General features: G+C 38.5%; 1 protein-coding gene and 1 long non-coding RNA gene across 3 annotated transcripts; one reads left to right on the top strand and one right to left on the bottom strand.

Moving 5' to 3' along the window:
• Positions 1–554: 554 nt before the first annotated feature.
• LOC139817923 (uncharacterized) lies at positions 555–2,739 on the top strand. Of its 2 annotated transcripts, XR_011733339.1 has the most exons (6): positions 555–1,319; positions 1,420–1,570; positions 1,661–1,724; positions 1,824–1,988; positions 2,049–2,567; positions 2,725–2,739. It is a non-coding gene; the product is annotated as an uncharacterized lncRNA (long non-coding RNA). The 2 variants fall into 2 exon arrangements; XR_011733338.1 differs by lacking the exons at positions 2,049–2,567; positions 2,725–2,739 and having other exon boundaries at positions 1,047–1,319; positions 1,824–2,008.
• An 11,529-nt stretch (positions 2,740–14,268) lies between these two features.
• Positions 14,269–14,643, bottom strand: LOC139818257 (voltage-dependent calcium channel type A subunit alpha-1-like). The gene has a single exon (XM_071786874.1). It carries the CDS (start codon positions 14,641–14,643, stop codon positions 14,269–14,271), a length of 375 nt encoding a protein of 124 aa, XP_071642975.1.
• Positions 14,644–24,930: the final 10,287 nt, after the last annotated feature.

Here is a 24,930-nt window from a genome sequence, read left to right as displayed (position 1 = left end):
AATATAAACAAACAAATCAGTAATCAGTCCTGAAAAGATCACGCAACTACGTATCTTGATTCTGATCGAAAACCGATTGCAACAAGCAACACGAGTGTACCGTACGACGGCCGGAAGACGAATGCTCGCTCGCCGAGCTGCGCGCCCCTCCCGACATGCTCACGCACGCGCGCGGTAACCCTACGCTCGCCGCATCACACGCCTGGGGCCCTATTCTCGAATTGTTTTCATGAAACTCGCATGCGAAATTCAATGCTTTTCAAATAGAAAGTCGCATACGAAAATCATTAGGGCAGGTTCGAGAATACGGTCCCTGGGATGCAACGCGGTCGGCGTCTCGCGCTCGCAGTTATACATGGCCGACGCTAAAAGCGGGGCCTGACCTACTGCAATACACATACCACAGATGGCCGCACTGGCACAATTTCTCTCTCTTTCCTTTAACTTTATAGAAAAGTGTGTGCTCCCTGCTTAAGGGTGAAGTCCCATGGAGCCAGCGTACGGCGTACCGGCGTACGGCGTAAAGAAGCTTGGCCAATCACAAGCTTTACGCTCGTTTCATTACGTCAGTATAAACATCGGCTGTCCCATGGAGCGTATTTACGCGGCGTAAAGATCAGTAAGCCAATTACTGTTCCCTTTTACAAAGCTTATTTTCAAAATGGATACTCAAGGGGTCTTGTGATTGGCTTATCAATCATTACGCCGGCGTAAATGCGCCCCATGGGACAGCCGATGAAATTTTCAGCGTGATTTCTTAACACACACATTCATACATGAAGTCAAAACAAATGTGCATAACCTAGCTCGTTAAAATGTTGGACTCTGAGTTTGCGTTAATTAATTTAATAAAATACTTGAAAATTTACAAGTGTCCGGAAAGTCCTTTATGCAAAGAAGCTATTCGACGAAAATTAGTTCAACTATATATAATTTATGATTCAATGAGAGCCGAAGAGAAAAAAAGAGATGCACGAATTAGACGTAACGTTCGAAGATTTTGGGTTAGACCAATCTTTAATGCCGAAAGACGATTAGCACAAGGGGCTAGCAACAATTAGAGTCCTATATAAAGAGAGAAGCGCAACCGAGCAATATATATAGCTACTACTTGTTGACAAAATGGCTGCCTGATATCACGTGATATTCCCCTTCTCTTTTATCTAACTGGCTCTTTAGCTCCAGAAAAACGGAGTTCTGTGGCTGCGTTCGCGTTCGTTTTGACGCTTTCAGCGCTATAAGTATCATTCTGTCCTCGTCGCAGATCGAATATCAAACGTAAAATGTGGAGAAGCAGAATGACGCGTGGCTCCGTGTATGTGAGTGTAAAAAAATCGAAAGAGGTTTTCTTTGATTAAAGGGAGGAGGGAGGTTATGTTATACATAGGCTATACCTTATACTTTTTTAATTTATTATAGATTGCCGTTTGAGTTAATTAACTAAAACCCTCAGTTGGAGACACGGTGATAGGCTTATCCCGAACTTAAAAAAAGTTTAAGTTAATTATTTGTAACGTGGAGTCCCAACGTGCTGCTGTTCGTTAATATTTTGAGTTGTAACAAATTTAAGGTGAATATATATTCATATAAAAGTAATTTGATCACAGAGATTTTAATACTGACTTAATAATAAACTGATTTATTTGATCGTAACGTGTAGAATAATTTTGCGAAGGTCCAAGAGAAATCCATACACTATTGACAGAATAATTTTTGTGATTAATGTGAGTATTTGTTGCTAATAAAGTGTCACTTGTTTCTTTAAGTCATTGATTAAGTACTATCTTTGAAGATTTTAATAAGTAATTATTTTACATTTCCAGATCAACAATAGAGAAAGACTCGTTGATATCAAATAGACCAGCATATTTGGAACAACTGAAAGAAGAAGCAAAAAGAAACTCGAGAATTATAAAAAAATTAAGAGCCGAGAACAGTGTAAAAGATATGAAATTGGAATATCTAATTTACCAATTACTGTTATTAAAGTTAGTTCAGTGAATACCTACTTTTGTGTAAAAAACAATGTTTAATCGATTGATTTACAGAAACAATTTCTACTGAAATCCTTTTAGGCCCGGTTACACCAACCTCTTGGTAAGCTAACTGATAGTTAAATCATATGTCTATCTTTGTCTAATGTGAAGGAAAAACATATGATTTAACTATCAGTTTACCAAGAGGTCGGTGCATCCGGACCTCAATCAGATAAAATTTAAGGATCAAAATAAAAGGATCAAAATTGGATTATGTATTTTATTCCAAGATTTGTAATATTTATTTGTGTAAGTTTAAAAAAAAAATTGTGAAAAAATAACATAAACATACTGTTGCATGAATATGATTAAAAGTAAAAATATATTTATTTGCAGTAAATATTTTCAATTATTTATTTTAATCAATTTTCTGTTAAAAAGATTCATTTTTTATAATAACTTTGCTACTGTCCGCATAGTCCCACATGCTACTGTCCCACAACTTTAATATAATTCACTTGGCCTTTAAAATACTATTTGTCGGAAATTTCCGAAGAATACGACCTTGGCCATATTTTGTCAAGCATCCAGGTATGCAACATTTGTTGTAACCTCCCATGATGTACGATGCACAGATCACATTATAAGATTACATCATTCAAAGCAGGAAGAAATTCCGTCTTTAAAATACTATTTGTCGGAAAAATTCGAAGAAAACGATCTTGACCATATTTTGTCGAGAATCCAGGTATACAACATTTATTGTGTACTATGATATCCAAACAGATGACATTACATGACATTGCATCACTCAAAGCAGGAAGAAGTCGCGCCACTGTTCGTCGACAAAATGGCGGAGCCAATCAGCAGCCGATACACCGGTTGCGCTTCTCTCTTTATATAGGACTCTAGCAACAATCAACTGATCGCGTTCGGCACTTTTCACAATCCAAGTTACTGTACATATGTGTGTGCGTGTGTGTATGTAACGTAAACGCTGGAACGCTTGAAAAACCAGCGTAACATCTGTGCTGGCGTAATGAAAACGAGCGTAAAGCCTGTGATTGGTCAAGCTTCTTTACGCCGTACGGTACGCCGTACGCTGGCTCCATGGGACTTCACCCTAAGGGCCCGGACACACACTTCTGCACAACGCATAATGCGTAAGCATAAGAAAATTGATTGGTCCATACACATGTTCATAAGGAAATAGACCAATCAGTTTTCTTATGCTTACGCATTATGCGTTGTGCAGAAGTGTGTGCTCCTCGCTTAAAGGTCTATCCAGACAAACTTGCATAGGTGCATAACCATATGCATAAAGAAACGGATTGGTCTATTTCCTTATGCACATGCATATGGACCAATCAATTCTCTTATGCTTATGTTTATGCGCTATGCAAGTTTGTTTGGATTGACCTTAAGGGCCCGGACACACACTTCTGCACAACGCATAATGCGTAAGCATAAGAAAATTGATTGGTCCATACACATGTGCATAAGGAAATAGACCAATCAGTTTTCTTATGCTTACGTATTATGCGTTTTGCAGAAGTGTGTGCTCCCCGCTTAAAGGTGGAAGCACATAAAATTGCAGGAGCCATGAGCAGAATGCAGAAGCCATATGCGCATGCGCTATGGTATCTGTAGAGCTCTACAGATACCATAGCGCATGCGCATATGGGTTCTGCATTCTGCTTATGGCTCCTGCAATTTTATGTGCTTCCACCTTAACCTGATTCCTGTCAACTTTAACGTTTTCGAGAGTTGCGTGATGGCCGAAGTAGCGAACACACGCGTTTTAACCTAGCTAGCGATCGCGAAAGTATTTCGATAGTTTAGCCGGTTTTTAGAGGATTGCGAGAGTAGTGTAGGGATTTGTAAGGCGTGTTGATTAAAAATCATAGAAAAAACGAAAGGGGGTGGATTATATCCCCCTCCCGGAGGAGGGAAGATGAGCAAGAATGCAATAATGCAAAAATATAAGACTAAGACAAAGACAACGATTCCAACAGTCAAGAAAGGAACGCCGAAGAAAGTGACAATTGATGAGAAAGATAAGAGTATGGCTGTATTGAAAAGATCAGCAGGCAACGAAGACACGGAAAATATACAAGAAAAAGATACAGAAGGATATTCGCAAGAGAAAGGGGAGTGGCAGACGGTGCACGGAAAGAGTGCGTCGAAAGAAAAGCGCGCCAAAATACAGGAAGAAGAGATGGCCACGGTGGCCAGTAGCAACAAGGAAGATGGTAACAACCAATCGAAGAGGGATGACGTCATCATGGAAGATTTGACGATCAGGAGAGACTAACATGGAAGACGGGACCGTATTTTTGAGCTTGCCCTAATGATTTTCGTATGCGACTTTCTATTTGAAAAGCATTGAATTTCGCATGCGAGTTTCATGAAAACGATTCGAGAATAGGGCCCCAGATACGATACGATTAGTGAAATGGAAACGGACACTGTGGATACGCAACACGTGAACGCAGTAACCGAGAGAAGTGAGATTACGGAAGTAAATACGAGCGAAGCAAAGATGGCAGAGGAAAGTTCAACAAGGAAGAAGTGGACGAGAGACGAATATAGATGCTATAAAGGAATGCTGGAAAGAATAAGTGAGATAGATGCTACAGAAGTAATGGGAATGAAGCAGGTTAAGGGGATGCTGGAGCCGTCTGTTTTACCGGCATTTTTTGTCGGCACGTAGCGTTGTATTAATTTGACAGAATTAAAAATCCTTCTCCAGAATTGCAGTACATACATTAATGATTCGGGGGAACTCCGATTTTATATAGAAAACAAGAAAAAATTACGGAAGTACAGATTTCCTTATCCTACTTTTATTCCAATATGGCGTCTCGAGTTGCGGCGAGCTGTCAGCTTGTCACAAGATGTATTTCATGTAAGAGATATACCATAATTGGTACGAACGCGAAAACAAGTTCCCCCGAATTGCACAACAAGAAAAACATCGATAAACCCTCCAAATCAAGATTTGGAAGCGTAATATAAAAGTATAATGCAGATGTGCATCGTGCAATGTAGCGTGCTATCCTTGTCTATATCTTTCTCTATACAAGGACAGATATAGTCAATAACATAGAAAATGGTAATTTTGTCGGTTATACAGACGTACGGCTCCAGCATCTCCTTAAGTTCAAGGAAGGAACCGATGATACGTATAAAATAATATTAAAGTTGAAAAGGAATAAAATACAAACAAAAAGAGGTAAGGATTTTTTTAATATATGGAGAGTACTCACGCAAGAGGCGAAAATACCGGATGAGATTGTAATGCTGTCATATACGTCAGCACTATGTAAATTCAAAAATTATAATGATGCTAATATCTGTTTAAAAGCTATCAATAAAAGTTCGTATTTCATTGGATTCACTACAGAAATCGACCAAAGAGGATCAAAATTCATAGGGGTCATTACGGACTGGGGAGATAGTATAGTGGATCTGTGGAAATCGATGGATGACCATGACAACGTGGAGAAGATAGGGCGCATGTACAGGAAAGTATGGAACAAGAAAGAATAAAAGCAACTAGAAGAAGAGAGTAGGAATAGAATAAGAATTCTAGGCCGGGGATCTGAAGGGGAAGCGGGGCGGGATGGAGGAACTCACGGCCGAGGGGTCTGCCGGGGGGGGGCGGACTCTAGCGCCGCCGTCCTCCGAGGGGGTGCGGGGGGAGAGGGGGTGGTGGGTGGTCTGCGTTCCCACCATATGGTTGGAGGGGGAGGGGGTGGTGGGTGGTCTGTGTTCTCAGCATAGGGTTGGGGGGGAGGGCTTTGAGATCGAGGAGGTCCTAGGGAAGGGGGGGATCAGGCGAGCGCGTTGGGACATGTTCGATAAACAAATGCCGCCTCGCGTCGATGTTCGGCCGATAGTATTTATAAACAGATGTCATTTTACACTTCAAATGCGAGCGAGCACCTATGACAGGCGGCTATAATTTATGACCTGCGACTAGCGTGACGCCGCGGTCCTTTTCATTTTTCTTCGTAGGGAGAGCCGTATAGGAATATTAGGAGTCGACATTTTGTTATGTTTTACACAAATTGCATATTTTTATTATTGTATACTTTTAACTTTAGTATGACATTCTTTTATTTTCATGTATTTATTCCTATACCTAAAATATATTTATTAATTTTTTGTGTTCAACTCAATCATTAGTCCGTACTTCAGTTACTCGATCTACCTCAGTACGAACCAAAGAAAGAGTGGAAAAGAAAGTAACTTAATATTTACAGTTAAAACTTTAATACTTTATACTTATAACACTGTATGTAACTATGAAATATATTTATTATAAACATATAGCATGCAAACAGAAAATAAAGATTAAGAAAATTATAAGTTGTTATTACCATAACCATAAACTGTTATAACATAAACACGTGAAAGTATATGCTCGCAAATACAATGTCACAATCAGTCATACACGTAAGAAAATAGTATATATAAATTAGTAATGGTGTATAAAAATAAAACTGTCTATATGTGTGTGTGTGTGTGTGTGTGAAATAAAAAAAACAATATATATTATATATAAAAGAAAAGACTTTTAAATGTAAAATGTTCAAAAGTTTTTTGTTTCTTTTATGAATACGTTTACATGCCTTATTATGTTGTTTTAAAGTATAATAAATGCGCATACGGAAAAATAATTTTATTAAATAAATTGTTGGGAAATGTGGACACGGCGCTTTAAAAGTTACATTCTGTGCAAGTTGAAATAAATAGATACCAATGTTTTTTTTTAAAGCAATTACTTTCAAACGTTTTCACAAATATGTATGTAATGTTTATTGTATTTCCCCGCAGGGTTTACAAGGCGTTTTTATGAGGAACGTACCCAAACCTCTTACAAAAAATTCAATTTTCCTATGCCTGGCCATTTGCAACCTCACGAAAGTTTACCCTCCCTCCCCGTAGTCCTCTTCATCCCTCTTCTTCTTCCTCCGTTTCTGCCGCGACTCCGTCCTTCGGCCTCCTTTCTTCCTGTCTCAGCTCTTCTCTATTTGGCCCACTCCCTCTTTTTCCCATCCTCCTTCTTTTAACTCCTCCAACTCCCCCTTTCCTCTCATTCTTTCACTCTCTAGTTCTATCATCCATTCCTCTCCTCCCCCTTCCTCATCCAATACCCATCTTACCGCTTCCTGCCAACTTCTATTTCCTGATACCCATTTCCTGCATTCTTCCCATACATGCTCCCACGATTCCTCCTTATGTTCACATAACCTACATTTCTTTTTCTCTTCCACTTCCCAGTAACTGCTTTCTCTCATTTCATTCCCTAATCTAAATCTCGCCACTCTTCTCCATCTGCTCTCACCCCATCTCTTCTTCCCGGGATCCCGGGAACCCGGGATACCTTCTCCTTTTATAAACTTGTACCATTTATTATAACCTGATTTCTCGATCCTCTCCCATCTCTCTTTCCTTTGCGTCTCCTTATCTCCTCCAAACAGCTTAATAAACCATTCATCTCCACCTTCTTCTCTCAGCCTTTCCAACTCTTTTAACTCCACTCCTTTGTTTTTGAAAAACTTTCCTCTCTCTCTTTCCCAGCTTGAGCCTGCTTTCCCTTCCTTCTCCCTTCCCTTCAGCTCTTCCCAACATAGCCTCGCCAGTTCACTTCCTCTAACTTTTTCTCAAATCTCCATGCCCTCATCCATGCTCTCCCTCTTAGCTTCCCCCTTTGCAGCTCCTCCCTAACAAGATACCACGGTGTTCTCCCGTCCACTCCCAAGACCCATCTGATATACCTTTCTTCCATCTTTTCCATTCCTTCCCTTTCTCTGCATCCCCATATTTCCGCTCTATATCCCAACACCGTCCATACCAGTCTATCAAACAGCCACAGTCTTTTTCCCCAGTCTTTCTCAAATTTCCTTTTCCCTATCCCCCAGACCCTCCCCATCACCGCGGCCGCCTTTTTGATCCTTTCCCTTACTTGCGTTCCCTGTCCTCTGTTCCTTTGAAACACATACCCTAAATACCGAAATTCCTTCACTTCTTCTAACTCTTTTCTTTCCCATCTCCACCTTATCTTACTATCCCTCTCTCCTCCTTTCCTAAACCTCATTATTTTTGTTTTCTTTACGTTTAGTTCCAATCTTTTTCTTCCCAGGTACCCTTCTAGTCTTTCTAGCATACTCCTCATTTGGTCATCGTTCTCCGCAATTAGCACTACATCATCCGCATAAGCCAAAGTATACACCCTCTTCCCTCCTAGCATTATCCTTCCCCACTTAACTCTACCCATTTCCTCTTCCAAATTCGCTAGTAACACGTTGAACAGTAACGGGCACCCCTGCCTTACCCTCCTCTCCGTCCAGAACACTTCTCTCATTTCGTTTCCCCCCTTGCCCTACTTTTTGTCTCCCTTAGAATCTCCTCCGTCTTTCTCACCAATCCTTCCCGTATTCCCCTTTTTCTCATAGCTTTTATTAGCACTCTTCTATCCACCGAGTCAAAAGCCGCCTTCAGGTCCACGAAACATGCTATCAATTTTCTTCCCTTCCTTTCTAACCTTCTGTTCACCTAATAGTTCAGCACATAGATGTTGTCTATCGTTCCCATCCCCCTTCTAAAACCTGTCTGATTCTGTGGTACTATTCTCTTTCCCTCTATCTCTTCTCTTAACCTCTCCGCCAGAATGGCTGTGTACACCTTATACAAAGACGGCATTATTGTCACCCCTCTATACTCCTCCGCCTTTTTTCCTTCCCCTTTCTTTACAATTGGCGCGATTATTCCCTCCTTCTAATTTTCCGGCCATCCTCCCCCTTTCCATATCCTGTTGATATATTTCCATGCCCAATTCTCCAACTCCTTCCCCCCTCGCTTCCAAACCTCACCTGGAATCCCATTCCTTCCCATTGCCTTTCCATCTTTTAACTTCCTAATCACATTCCTCATTTCTTCAAGGCTTATCTTCTTTTCCTCCTCTCCTTCCTTTTCCTCCCTCCCACCTTCCTTCCACATCCTTACCCTCCCCTCTACTCCTCCCAACAACTTCATAAAGTGTTCTTTCCAATGCTTTTTCTTCTATTCCTTCCTCAATTCCCCTCCTTTTTTTCTCTCCTTGTTTACTATCTCCCATACCTCCGCCTCTCTCCTTGCTCCCTCTACTTTTCTCTCCCATCTCTGGTTCTCTTCTTCCTTCTTCCTCTTACACAGTTTCCTAAACTCCTTCCTCTTTTCTTTGTAGGCGCTGCCCTCTCCTCTTTTTTCCTCTAATTCCTTAATTTTCTTCTCGCCTCTTTTTTCATTTTTTGACACTCCTTATTCCACCATCCCACCTTCCCCTTCTTACTTCCCTCCAGCTCCTCCTCTACCCCTTTAATTGTCTCTGTTATTTTTGCTTCCATTTCTTCCCATTTTTTATTCAACTCTTCCCCTTTTTCTTCTACCTCTTCTATTTTTTCAATAAACCTCTGCTCCTTCCTCGTTCCACACTCCCCTTCTTCTCTTCCACCCTCTTCTTCTGCCTTTCTTCTCATTCCCTCTTCTTATTACTATTTCCAAGGGGTGATGATCCGAGTCCACTCTATCCCCCACTATCATGCTCTCTATCTTCTCTCTTACTTCTCCTTCCCCTATTACATAGTCAATCACCGTATCTCCTCTTTCCCCCGTAAACGTGTACTCCCCCTCCTCGTCTCCTTTCATATTTCCATTGAATATTTCCCATCCTCTCTCCTCTAAGCTATTTACCAGCAACCTCCCCTCTCTGTCTATCTTCTTATCCTTCGAACTTCTTCCCCCTTCCACTCGTCCTCCTCCCTCCTCTTCCTCTATCCTCCCTCCTTCTTGACCAGTCCTCGCATTAAAATCTCCCCCAAATATCATAAACCTTCCTTCTTCTTTCTTTTCCATTATATGTCCTAACTTCTGTAAGTTCTCCTCCATCTCCTCTTTTTTTGCATATACCCCTATAATACTCTAGTTCTCACCACCTATCCTAACCTTTCCCGCTATCAACCCCTTCCTATCTATTTCTATTTCAGTTCCCTTCTCTTTTATCCCTTTTCTTATTTTCATTATCATCCCTCCTATTGCTCTCCCTTTTTTATTTTTCTTCTTTGCCATTTGCACTCCCCATTCATATCCTTTTGGCAGCCTTCCCCTTATTCTTTCCCATCCCTTCTCTCCTATCCAAGTCTCCACCATGACTAACACGTCTTCTTTCTTCAGCCTTTTCCAGAAATCCTTATCTTTATTTTCCAAACCAGCTACGTTTCAGAATACCATCCTCCAGACTGACTTATTTTCCCCTCCTCTTCTCTTCGCACTTCCGTATTACCATTCTCTGCGTCCCCCCTCTAACCTCTTCTCCTCTTATTCCCTCGTCGCCATTTCTACTTCTCTCACTCCTTCTTCACCTTTCCCCCTCTCTCTCTCCTCTTTCCTTCCCCCTCCCCCTCCACCTCTCTCCCTCTTTCCTCTAATTCCTCTCTCCTCTCCTTCTCTTTTTCTGCTCTCCTTACATTTGTCCTGCCCGCTCCTTCTCCCTCTTCTACTCCCCCTGCTTTTGCCCTTCATCTCTCTTGCCTTCTTCCTCTTTCCCTTTCTCTGCCTCCCAACACCTTCTTCTACTATCACAGAGCACGTCTCTTACCTCATCCCACACCCACCACTCTCCATCTATCCATACCTTTCCCTGCCCTATCCGTACTCTTTTACCTTCTTCCCTTACCTTCCATGCAATTTGAATAACCCTCCTTCTTATCCTCCTTTCTTCCCATGTTAGATCTTCCTCAATCCAAGTACTTTCGTCTTTCAATTTCCACTTATTTCTCATTATTCTTTCCTTCTCTTCCTCACTCCCTACTCTGACCACTGCCATACCTCCCTTCTCCCTCCTTCCCGCATCTATTTTTCTTATTTTCTCTATCTTAACCTCCACTCCTATCTTTTTCATCACCTTTTCTATTCCTCCCTTTATTCCTCCCGCCTCCTCTTTTACTCCTTTTACCACCACATTTCTCTTCCTTTCTTCCCTCTCCTTCATTTCATACCTTCTTTCCAGCATTTCCACCCTCTCTTTCCAATCAGGCACTTCTCTTCCCTTCCCCCTTCTCAGTCCACCGCTTCCTTCTGCACCTTTTCCTCCTTTGTGCCCCCTTTCCTTAGACTCCATTCTCATCCCTTCCAGTTTTCGTTCCAAATCCTCTATATTCTCTTCTTAAATTCCTCTCTCTTCTTGCTCCACTTCTCCTCTCGCGCTCTTAGCTCGTTTCTTATCTTCTCTACTTCCCTTCCTTGCTCCTTGAAACCTTCCCTTAACTCTTCTCTCATGCTCCTAAAACCCTCTCTGAATTCGCTAATTATCTCCCTCATCTCTTTCTCCCCTACCTCCGTTTCCGAATTAGGCGACTTTACCGTCATATTGCTTCTCTTGAAAGCTATCTCCTTCTCTTCTCCCCCACTCTTATCTAAATCATCCCTCTTCCTTTTCCAAAACTATTCCAAAGTTCCCGCGCTCCCCGTGCTCCCCTTACTCCCTCTTCTACCTCTATCCTTTTCTTTTACTTTGTTTATCGCTTTCTTTATCTCTGTCCCGTTTTCTTTCTTTTCGTACATCTCTGCCTACTCTGCGTCTCACTTCTCCCTCCTACCTGTACTCTGCTTTATCCCCTGCCTCGCACCAAAGCTCGTACCTCCTTTCTCCTGCCGAGTCGCCCCTCTACACCGGCTATCGTTCTCGCCCTATCTAGCGCTACCGCACGCGTCTCGGCTCGCCTATCGCGTCGCCCCTCTACACCAACTATCGTTCGTGCCGTACCCTTTGCCCGTGCCTTGTCACTTTTCTACCCTTTAATCCCTTTTTCCCCGCTCCTCCTTCTTTCACCCCTCTCACCTCCACACTCACTCACCTTTACTCCTCCTTTCTCGCACACTCTCACCCTCCTCACCCGCCTCCTATAAACTCTCCTTTCAATTCACTTTCTACTCGCACACTCTCACACCTGTCACCTCGATCGTTCCGGAAACGGAAGTCCATCACGTTTTCACAAATATTTCCTCTAATTGATGGATATAAGCACAAAAATTATTACTTGGTAAATTTAATTTTCCAAAAGGATTTTTCTCTGTATTGTAAGCTCGGAAAGAACAATACAAAGCAGTATCATCTAATAGCCGTACTCATAGTCCTTCCTTGAGTAAGGATTCCTTGTTCCTCATTCTACACTTCATAAATTTTAAGGTTCCTTGATCGATCAAGGAAGGTTAATGAAATGTAGAATAAATAATAAGGAACCAGGAATCCTTATTCCTTAAGGAAGGACTATGAATACGGCTATAAGACAGTCATATTTTCATTTACATAATCTGTACACGCTTCACACGTATGCATTTCTGTACATTTTTTTATTAAATATCCGCAAATATATTTAAAGGCATTTTTTTCTGGTAGTTCCATGTTATGATAATCGTGATTGGGAATATCTAAAATTACACGTGCCGTAGATGGAATATAAATTCTGAGGAAGTAGACGGATTCGAACCTGTCACACCAACTAAACTTAACATGCGATCATTATCTGCAGCACAATTTTGCGTATCTGAATGTTGTAACATCTTCATACTAAATAATTTTTTAAAGGCACGACTAAATTGTATTGGTGTCGGATTTACACAATTACCGCCTTGTTGTCTAACACAGCCAAAGAAATTTTCTAAACAATCTTGATTGATTCTTTGTGTCCGAATATGTGGAAAATTATGACATTTTAATTTTTTCCAAAGTTGCATCATGCTGTTGATAGTTATTTGCCAACATTCGAAGCATTGAACTTTTACACGAAATCCTTTCTCATTAATTACATTAATAGTTTTTAAAAAACATAACATTTCTTCTAAAAATTCAATTTGTTTTTTGCTTCCTGTAAATACTTGCGCATATTCCTTTGGACTATTTAAAGTGGAAGAATTTAAAATATCGAATAATTTATCAAAATGGTCGATAAAATCTATTGTTCCAACTGCTGCGCTTGGAAGAAGGCCCAAGGACAAGTAAGTGCACATACCTGCACACATACGATTACTGAGAACTTGAACAGCGTATGGTACTCTCATTTTATCAAAATTACTTGGCTCGATATGCTTTTGAGTTAACTTTGGGGCCAATTTTATCCACTGTTTACTGTCTCTGTTATAAAATTCAATAATATCATCCCATAAAGCAACTTTGTTATTTCTAAATTGTATATTATGTTTCAACAAATTATCATGAGTTCTTTTCATTAAATGCGGAGTATCTAATATACATATATAGTACCTCATGTCCGTCAACTAAAAAGATTGAATTTTGTACAGAAATACCTACTTCTCGGGATAGTTGTGTAAAGTTAGATCCCATGTCCGAAATTAAAGCATGCACAGTAGCACCGCAATGTTGTAATTTACGTATAACATCAAATAGAATAGGTTTCAATACATTAAATTTACATGCATTCTCGACAAAACAAAAGCAAAGGGGAAGTTTCCAATTACCTTCAATGCTACGTGCCATAATAACTAAAACACTTTTTGCAGGTAACGGTTCTTTCTGATCATTACCGGTATCTTGAAAACCAATTATTTCATCTTGTGAAACATTGTAAAATAAATGAGCTTGTAGACTCATTTCATCTATGCACAAAATGCAATGACGTTTTAATAGTGGCAATGAATTTAACTTTACAGCTAACACATCAAAAATTTTATCATTTATACCGGGTTTAATTTGCCACGTTTGTGTAAACTTATGTAGACTGCGTATGGCAGGTAATGCTAATTCTTTTTGAAGTTTTTTATAACATCACGGACTTAGAAAGTATATACCTAAAGCAAATTGTTTAAATTCGGAACTATACCGTCTTCCACGTTTGCTTTTAATTTGCGCATCAATTTGAGCAGATAACAATCGTGTGAAAGTTGGAGAAAAAAACTTACAGCCTAATTGACGTAGAATCTCATGGTCCTTAAGCTTCTCTTTTTCTGCTTTCTTCTTCCTTATAGTTAAAATCTTCACTTTCTTCTGAAGCCGTCTGTTTCTTTCGTCCAGTGTTTTTACTTTCCCTTGTAATCGTACAATGCGTTGTTGCAATTTTTTCTTCCGCGGACTTTCTTCTCTTCTTATTGAGCGTGTGCTGCTGGACGTGCTCCTATACATAACATATACACATATATTATAGCAAAAAACAGATAGTAAAACTCTAGAAAGAAACAACTTCAAAAAATTACTCGACCCCACTGGCCATTACTTCTTTATTCTTCCTCTTCACAACGTTTCGGCCTCGTGTTTCTTCACCTTCGACTTGAAGTAGGAGGCTCTCGAGAACCCATCGTCCTGGTCGTTTTCGCCCTCCTCCTCCTCCTCCGTGTCGGTGCTTTTGCTCTTGCCAAGATTCTTTAGCTTTTTCTTCTTTGCCGCTGCTTTTCTTCTTACTTCTAATATGTGCATTTTCTCCTCTTCCGTGGTCCTCTCTTCGGCTAGTATCACCTCCTCTGCTTTGCAGATCCAATTGAGATAACAATTCAGTTCGCGCTCAAGCTGCTGCTGTCTTCGCAACTTCAGGAAGGTCTGCCGGTTCTCCACCTTCTCTCTCTCTTTTGCAAACTCTCCGCTCAAGACACCAAGAACTAAGTTCAGCATGAAGAATGATCCGAGGACGATTAACGGTATAAAGTAAATTGATTGCGTAAACTGCAGTTCATGTTATATTGGACAGACTAAAGGTCTATCCAGACAAACTTGCATAGCGCATAAACATAAGCATAAGAGATTTGATTGGTCCATATGCATGTGCATAAGAAAGTAGACTAATCCGTTTCTTTATGCATATGGTTATGCACCTACGCAAGTTTGTCTGGATAGACCTTAAGAGGCATCTAGAGACACGTGTAAATCAACATCGAAATGACATCAAAAGGCACGACAATAACCATTCGGTCGTTACGAAACATCGCCTCGCGCGATGTCACGATTTCGATTGGCTCAATCTGAAAGTTCTGCACAAGGAAAGATATTTCAAAAAAAGGGAGATTTCTGAAGTGTTTTTCATCAAGAAGTGCAAAGATGCGGTCAACCTCCAAAAAGACACGGAAAATTTGCCTGCAATATACGATCGAGTCATCGAGGCTGTATATAGGATTTCGGTTTGTTTTTATATCCTTTCAGAACACGGTAACTTGTTTGATCTTAGCTTGTTCTGCAGTATTTTGGGAACACGACTTAATTGTAATGTAATTTGTCATTGTGTATGTTTTGTGCCAGTGCGACTTTGAATATGGCACGTTGCGGACCGTGTGGAGAAAATAAGTTTCTTCACGGTTACGCTAGCGATGTTCGCGAGTTTTACAATCTCACTCCTTCGATGCAACAATTATGTAAGCTTCTACGTTTTAATTCTGACATTCCTTCTGGTTCTTATATATTTTTGATATTTTTGACATATTCGTTTGACATATTCGTTTTTAGTTTTGGCATGCGCACGATGTGGTTTGGACGCGGCGTCTGGCGACACGTGATTTGGTTGTTGCTTGATGTATAATGTATAACATCTCACTTGAAAAGGGCCTGATTGAGGCTGAAACGTTGTGAAGAGGAAGAATAAAGAAGTAATGGCCAGTGGGATCGAGTAATTTTTTGAAGTTGTTATTTATATGTACTGGCGAACCTAATATTCTAGAAAGAAAGTTGAAGTATTAATTACAATTTTAGAAATGTCAATAACGAAAAAATATAAAAATAAAATAAACCAAATATTTATTATAAAATCTTGAAAAACTTATATTTGAATATTATAATTAAATAGAGATGGTATTGATAACCTTATTTATTTAAAATTATCTTATATATATGCATGTATTTCTTATATGTATATGCAGACATGTTAAAATAAGACAAATGTTTTTATAAATACAATTACTCTCACGTAATATTATTTATGTCTTGTTATATTAAATGCAGAATGCAATTTTTAAAAGAAAAGAAACATAAAATGGAATGTAATAAGTTGTAAGTTTAAATCAAAATCTACAGACTGATTATAAAAAACTGTATAAAAGAAATAATATATTATAAAAATACATATGTATGTATATAATGTAAATACAAATACTTACGGCTTAGCAATATGGACATCTTTATCACATTTTGGCATCTGCTCTGTAGGCGGGAATGATTTCGACTGTAAGTCACTGAAACATACCATTTTAATGTAATATTACTTTTCATTGCTAAATAAAGAATGTCTAAAAAAAGTTAATTATAAGAACAAAATACTATCTATAATAGAAAGATAAATACATTTTCAGATATTTAAGTACCTATTTGTTTCCCCTTGTTGTAAAATATAAAGATTTTCTTCTTCAGGTAGCTCTTCATCCATCTTTTCATTTGCTGATGTTGTAATACATGCATTGCTATAAATTATGTGCAATATCATTAATTAATGTGTATATTATCAAAAATATTGTTTGATATTGTTTAATATACAATATACTATTGAATATAAAAAACCACATTATTTAGAATAGAAAAGATTATACATTATAAGATGTGTATGGGCTTACTTTCTTCCAAAAAATATTGTTGGTACAGCATCTGGTTGAAGATGAGCTCTACTCTTACTTATCTTGTACCACTTTTCTTCAAAATGTAAGTGGCACAATCGGTAATTGCGATGGCCATATTCTGCACCCATTGCTTTCAAATCTAATCTTTCACAAGCACGTATCCATTGCAACCATCTATAAATATTATTCAAATTTGTAAATGTAAAGAAATATTGTAATAATATATACATATGCATGCACATAATAATATACATACATTTAGAAATATCAAAATAGTATTTTATAATATGTAAATTTATACTTGTTTTAAAAAATAATAATAAATGAAATAAAATTATTATACCTTTCATGTTCCTTTGGAAACCAAAAAAAATGTTGTTTTTCCACAATATTTTTATTGCATTCCCGAACAACACACCACGCGCTTGATTGATGGGCTATTTTTTTCTTCCAGATTTTATCTCAAGATTTCTTCACAAATACCTGCAACAATAAAGCTAAGACCAAAGTGCTTTTCCTTTATAAGAGAATCGAGAATCTGTACAATTTTTGTACAGATTAACTATTCTCCGTAAGGAAAATAATTTGTTCTCGGTTTTCTTGCACCGTTTACTAAACACCTGTACACTATTCACTGAGGACTTCTCACACTTCACCACTTTATCACTTTATTATTTCTCGCATCAGATCACATCAGATGTCCGTTGCCGCCACTTTCTACTGAACGGCCATTTAAATGTACTGCATGGAGCATCTCAACGGTGCTGACAGAGAGCGAAAATACAGAGAGGAAGTGAGCAGAAGTGAGATAGAATATCAGTGCTCTGATTGGTTACATACCTCGCACGCGCATGTGCAGTTCATTTTCATCCACGCTGAAATCGGGAGAGTTGCGCTACTATACTGTGCTCCTAGACTGGGGCGCTTCGCCGTGCCGGCGGATGGCGCCACTCTGCCGAATTTGGGGCCTCACGGCCGCTTCCTCCTGAAACTAATAACTAGGCAGTACGCGCGCAACACAAAAGTTTGGGGTTGGCAGGTACAATGTGACGAGCACACGGTGCAACGTCACAATATATACATACAAATTTTTTTTGGAAGTTTTTTTTGGTTGAGGAATAATAGGTGCTTTCAACTTATCCCAAGGTTATGTAGCACAGGTCTCTTATACTATGTGTAATTTAGTCTTATAGTTTGGTATAGCTCTAGTTCTTTGCTTTCTTCTCTCTGTTTTTTGTCAAACTACGTATTTTTTCTATCTTCCTGATAAAGTTATTTCTGAATGTTATCCAATCCCTTTTTAGCGTTTCCGTGAGATTTATATATCCACAATGCCTCTCTTCCTCAGCTCCAAGTTCATCTTCTCCCTCTCCCGGTTTTTGTATTCAAAAAGAATATAAAGGGCCAGTTTTTCCCCAACGTCGATTAACTATGTAATCTTCGATTAAACTCACTCTGCAAACTGATACCAGTTTTGTGGTTTTGCATCCAAGTTCAGTGTGTCCACGATCCAAGCTTCAGTAACTTTTCCTCGGTCCGAGAACTTGGACCAACAGGCCTTAAGGACGTTCACCGGCAAAATCGTTTTCTTAGAAATTTTTTTAAACTTTCAGTATATTTTTAATTAAACGCGTTTTATACGTAGGCGTTTTATTCAATGCCCCTTGCGGTACTAAAATTCGAGATATTCAGCTTCAAAGTTCCGATTTTTAACACGGGATCCCTATTTTGAGCTCTCTCGACACGGACATTTTAATGAATAATAAGTACAGTTTTCTTAGAATTTTTTTAAAAAAATAGTATAAGATGCCTCATATTATTAGTAACGTGTGACAATAAAGTTCGATATAGCAAGCGGTATTTATTTTTGAGAAATAGTCGTCTAAAGAACACTATCGGACATAATTTTCGTCTGCTCGGAGGCAGGAAGAGGGAGAGATCACTGCGAGACTTGGCAACGTTGCTACCGCTGCGACATATAGGTTAAGTAGAGAACGTCAAGATCTTATGGGGAACGTTATTTAAATCAAGTTATTTAATCTTTTTTCTTTATGATTCATTATTATTTACTTTTAGAATGCTCAATAAACAAGTAGAACGTACTCATTTATGATTGGTATTGGAGAAATGGAAAGGGAACAAAAATTTGCCAGATCGAGTAAAGCTGCGCGGCTAGACGAGTTTCAGACTTTTGCGCACGGAAGTAGTTGTCAACCATATCATTACTCCGTGTGTCTGAGTTGAGCACAACTGCCACCGGAGAACGTCCTTAAGGGAGACAGTTAGAAACTAAGCCAAAGGTTATATAAGAGGATCACCATTGAAATATATTTCTAGATTTATTATATGCCCATTCTAGACCTGAAGATGATCCTACTTGTGGCTCATTCTAGTGAGTATAGTGTAGACGGTAACAATCATGGATAATCAATGATTTTATCCGTCTACACTACTCACTAGGATAAGCCACAAGTAGGATCATCCTCAGGTCTAGAATAGGCAATATGGATTTAAGGACGTTCTCTCGTTCTTATACTAGAGAATATCGATTTTCTTAGGATTTTCTTGAAACTGTGAATATACGTTAATTTAGGTGTGCTTTATGCGTGGTATAAATTTCAGTACCTCTTCCGGTATAAAAAATCAAGATACTGAGCCTCAAAATTTCAACTTTTACTAATGAAAAGGTTTTCCAGGCCAAACGGTAAGAGATACGAGGTTGGCCAAGAGGACCAAAGTTGCTCCTCTCGTCGAGTTCTATAAGGAAAAAATGCCAAAACAAAAAAATTAAATTAAAAAATTTTTTTTTGAAACTTTGAGGCTCAGTATCTTTATTTTTTATACCGGAAGAGGTATTGAAATTTATACCACGCATAAAACACACCTAAATTAACGTATATTCACAGTTTCAAGAAAATCCTAAGAAAATCGATTTTCTCTAGTATAAGGACGAGAGAACGTCCTTAAAAGTATATTCCAACTGTAGTATACGCACTTTATTGATACGCGATTGTTACACTTGTGCTGACTACTTATAAGAAAGGACTGAGCGCTAGCCACGCCGCGCCACTCGCCAGTGCGATCCAGGCTCACGACGAGGTACACACGGGCAACACGTGAAACACACGTGGGCCACTCTCGCGCGGTCCACACTGTTATGTCGCGTTAACGTATATACATCACACCAATCATAGGCAATAATCAATGATCATTAAACTCTTCGTTCTGTTGAACGCAGCTAATCATATAACTTATTATAGCAACGTCCTAAATTATTTCTACTGTTAATAAGAAGTAGAGTCTTACTAGATATTAGAGAAGCAACATAACCTGCTTTGACGTCTTCTACCTCATTCTACTTCAGGCCCGGGTGCAGTCCTATGGCACGTACAATCAGAAGCGTGAATATGTGCAACAGAAAATGCGAAACGCTTCTAACTGGGTTACGCGATTACTCGCTAACGCAGAAAATACCTGTCATGGGACTTCAGAGTCTATCCCCAGATGTGGAGAAACGAGATAGCGATTTCTCGATATATCGCACCTATCGATTTCAATTTTCTCTTACTTAAACGAGCTCGTAAAGCACGCCACGAACCCATGTGGCACCTCGTTTTGCGTGGAAAGTGTATGCGTGAACTATTTCGACTTTTTTATTAGTCATTTATGCCTTCCAATACTCAAAATAGCTGCTATATTTTTCAAACTTTTTTTTGTTAATAACTTTTTAACGAATAACGAGCAACGGCTAAAACCTTCCGAAGGTCACTCAGGAGGGTGACCTTGACAACATATGTCAAGGTCAAAGTCATCGGAGGGTGGTCCGTATTACTATAATAGGTACATAATTACCCAAAATATTTCATATTTTATATTTAAAAAATATCATTGACAAAATTTGAAATATCTCAGAAAATTCTTTGATTCTTTTATGGTCTTTTTTTCATGTAATCCAATTATTCTGTCTCTATCTGTTTAATGTAAATATAAAAACATGTATAAAGTATACAAAATTAAAATATAATTGTTTGGCTTCCTCATTTGGGAAGCTTTTTGAGACTTTTGAAACTTTCAAGAGGAAATGGGACTATATAAGCTATCTAATGACGTATTAATCATTACTCTACGATTATTAGTTTCAAAGATATAAACGTTCAAAGTGTGACATGTTTTCGTTGCATCTGTGCTTCCAATGTTACCCCCTACTTACTGTCGACAAAGACGTAGTTCTACGTCAAAATATAATGTTTAAATAAACAAAACAAGGCAAATGAGAGCTCGTTCGCGACGATGGACGGGCGACAGTAATAAAATATTACAAATAAAATAAAATATATATATAATAAAGTAAACGTTTCGGTCCTTGGTTTGGACCCTCCTCAGTACATATAGCTGATCGAGTGAAATGCAGTGGTTACAAGTAGTAAAAAATGTAGTTATTCCGCTCTCCGATTATGAGAGTGTGGATCTCGTATCCTCAACGTGACTGTTACCTTAATTCCATACGAAGAAATAAATTAAACAAAAATATATTGTCATATCTTAAAAAGTGATCGCAAGAGTTACCTGACAGTCAAATTGATAAGATATAAGACACCATCTCTCGGCGTAATACTTCTGAACGTTAAACGTCCTTATCCGGACGAGCGCAAGAGTTACAATGACGAAATATCATGAGACATCGGAATGGCATAAATAAAACAAAGTGAAAAAAGAAATTAACAGTGTGGGGAAGTCCCTCAATAACAGGCATGTAATCGTTACTGTCCCGCCGTGTCCTTCTGTAAGTTAATGCCGTTGTTTTGGCGCTTAATATAAAACATCTCCGAAATGCTTCTCCTTAAATAAGATCTTTCACAATCCAAAATTAAAACGTTGTCCCAATCAAACTCATGTCCCTCCAACCGGTGCAGTGACACAACAGAAAGGTCCCTCGGATTTCTACCTTGTTTTGTTTATTTATCGTTATTGAGAGCGTTATCTTTGTTATAATGTTTAAATATATTAAAATTTTATGAAACTTGTAACGACTCATCACTTCTTGAATAACAATAACGATAATAAGTTACTTTTTCCAATAGGTAACGAGTAACGGTAACGATAAGTTACTTTTTTCAATGACTAACGAGTAACGGTAACAAGTTACTTCTTTCAATAAGAATAACGAGTTATATACGGTAACGATGAGTTACTTTTTTAATGAGTAACGAATTACGGTAACGAATTACTTTTCAAACGTAACTTTCTCTGATATTATATTATTAATTAATATACCCTAATATTATATTATTAATTAATTATTTATGTATTTGAAATATATTATAAAATATTCTTAAAATATATATTGGGACAACTTTGCCGAGTAATTAAAAGCCTCCGCACAAGACTCTCGTATACGTATAACGCCGTAACTGATACGTTTCTTGTGCATTGACCCACGTTACGTTACGTTGCATTACTATATGAGAGTCTTGTGCGGATACTCTTACAGTCATGATAAACGAATATCTAGAGACGGAGCACGCGCTCTATATGCTCCGATTCGCGTGCAATTTCAAGTGAGAAGGCATTTGTGTCCCCGTGTGTATGTGCATATATTAACTAGTAAAGTGTATGCATTTAATGAATTTATTGTAACATATACACTTACTAATAATGTGTGCACATACATATTGATAATATAGTGTATGAATATAGCAGAAAAATTATTATAAATGTTATAGTAAATGTATAAATGCATAGTTTTTCTGCTATACTTACATATTGTATTATCTTGTGTATTATCAATATATATGTGCATACATTGATTAGTAAATGTATATGTAACAGTAAATATGTAAATACATAATTTTTCGGTTATACTTATATGTATATTGTATTATCAATATTTAAGTGCACACATTGACTAGTAAGTGTATATGTTACAGTAAATATGTGAATGTATAATTTTTCTGCTACACATTTATATTATATTATCAATATGTATGTGCATACATTGATTAGTAACTGTATGCATTTACGAAATTAATACATTTACTGTAACACATCTTTTTTTTTGGTAACGAGGGAAAATCCTCATAGGATACCCCCGCTCCCAGGGAGGGGCGGGCGGTTATGCCAGACTCTTACCGACTAAAACCCCCCCGGGTGTTCCTCTTGGCACTTATAGACCGAGAGCTGGCTACGAAAATACCAACGTCATTTGTTTAAGGAAATTTTCAACCTCAAACGATTGTGGCAATGTTGCAAATTAAGAAAGCGCAAGTCTGGCTGCTGGCCGGTGGTGCGTTTAGCGTAAAATATCGAGGATGAAAAACGTCATATGTGTAAGGCTAAAAATTTTTTTGCTTATTGTATACGTGTTTAATAATCTGTATATGAAATGACAGACAAAAATCTCGGGTCTAACACCGTGCCAGACGTCGCCGAAAATCTCAGTATCTATATGGAATGTACTGTAAATTGCCGGCAGCAACAATTAATTTTATTACTTAAATTTTTTGAGCATTAAATTTAAAATGTTCTCTGCTAATAACAATAATATTTACGAACATTTTTTACGGGGAGAGGGGCACACAAAAATTTTGGTTCTAAAACCTTGACAGACTCCGACAAACAGCTCTTTACCGGGGCGATGAAATACACACATAGAAGCTATTCTTCACGAGTAGGTATACAGAATTTATAGAAAGCGATGTAATATAGACTTATCAAGACACGTGTTTCGCGCGGAATATATGCGCCGTGCAAGACCACCCCCGCGTGTATCATTTGTTTTACGCGAGCCGGCGAGTCTAGACCAGTTCCTGCCGTAACAGTCAGCGTGCCAACGCATGTATGTACAACCATTTTTTGACTTAAATATAAAATAAAATTAAAATTTTCCATTTCTATAATAAAACATAAAAAGAATTTATTATTTTTATTAACAGAACATTTCAAATTTAAAACATATGTAAAAAAAGTTGAACATTTATATCCTACGATTTGTTTGTCGAAGTCTGTCAAGGTTTTAGAACCGAAATTTTTGTGTGCCCCTTCTCCCGTAAAAAATGTTCTTAAATATTATTGTTATTAGCAGAGAACATTTTAAATTTAATGCTAAAAAAATTTAAGTGATAAAATTAATTGTTGCTGCCGGCAATTTACAGTACATTCCATAGATACTGAGATTTTCGGCGACGTTTGGTACGGTGTTAGACCCGAGATTTTTGTCTGTCATTTCATATACAGATTATTAAACACGTATACAATAAGCAAAAAAATTTTTAGCCGTACACATATGACGTTTTTCATCCTCGATATTTTACAGCTAAGGGCGTACGCCCCCGCTAAACGCACCACCGGCCAGCAGCCAGACTTGCGCTTTCTTAATTTGCAACATTGCCACAATCGTTTGAGGTTGAAAATTTCCTTAAACAAATGACGTTGGTATTTTCGTAGCCAGCTCTCGGTCTATTATGTGAGGAGGCCCCGGGAATCACAGAATGTATAACGTCCTGGGCCCCCTCGTGCCTGACCTGGTTGGTCAAATCCCTAACTGTGGCGGATAGGGGGGACACCGCCCCATCCGCCATCCCCCCTCCGGAGTTGCTTGCGCAGGGGCGCGCTGTAGCTTCGATCGCACGCCCGCCCCCGGGCGAGAGAGGGGAGGAATGGCCATTCCCGAAGGGATCCATCCCTTCGGGAATGGCCATTCCTCCCCTCCTCGCACCCTTTCGTGGTACTGTAACATATCTATTATCTATTTATCTATCTATCCTCCCTTTCCTCACCCTCTACTGCATTCTCTGTGTTCTTCTAATCTCAACACACATTTCTTACTCCCCCTCCCCCTTCTCTCTCTCTGTATAATTTTGAATGTATAATTTTTCTGCTATACATTTATATTATATTATCAATATGTATGTGCATACATTGACTAATAACTAGTAAGTATAAACATTTACTGTATTGATACATTTACTATTACTACGTTTACGCGAGCGTTACTTCTGTAGTAACTTACAATATATCACTCGTTTACGCGGAGTAAATTATCGTAAGTTACTACAAAATCCCGTTTACGCGAAGGAATTATCGTAAGTTACTACAGAAGTAACGCTCGCGTAAACGTAGTATAAATCCTGAACAACACATTTGCTATGATAGTGACAGATGGTGACAGATGTATAACCTCACCTCACACTTCTTACCCCTCGTCCTCTACACTCATTTCTGAGTGTATGCGTGCGTGCGTGCGTGCGCCCTGGCGGAAATATTTCTACAAAATTTAAAAAAAAATAAAAGTACTACAAAAAACTATAAAATATAATTGCCAGAATCTATTAAATTCTACATGAATTTAAGAAGTACTACAAAA

Source organism: Temnothorax longispinosus, chromosome 8 (genome assembly GCF_030848805.1).
Source record: "Temnothorax longispinosus isolate EJ_2023e chromosome 8, Tlon_JGU_v1, whole genome shotgun sequence".
In the NCBI taxonomy this organism is placed as follows: domain Eukaryota; kingdom Metazoa; phylum Arthropoda; class Insecta; order Hymenoptera; family Formicidae; genus Temnothorax; species Temnothorax longispinosus.
The sequence above is the reverse complement of the archived record's forward strand: the minus strand, read 5'-3'. Positions and strand labels throughout refer to the sequence as shown.

Excerpts from the sequence above, each read along its gene's own strand:
- LOC139818257 (XM_071786874.1), bottom strand. The coding sequence starts at position 14,643 with ATGCTGAACTTAGTTCTTGGTGTCTTGAGCGGAGAGTTTGCAAAAGAG.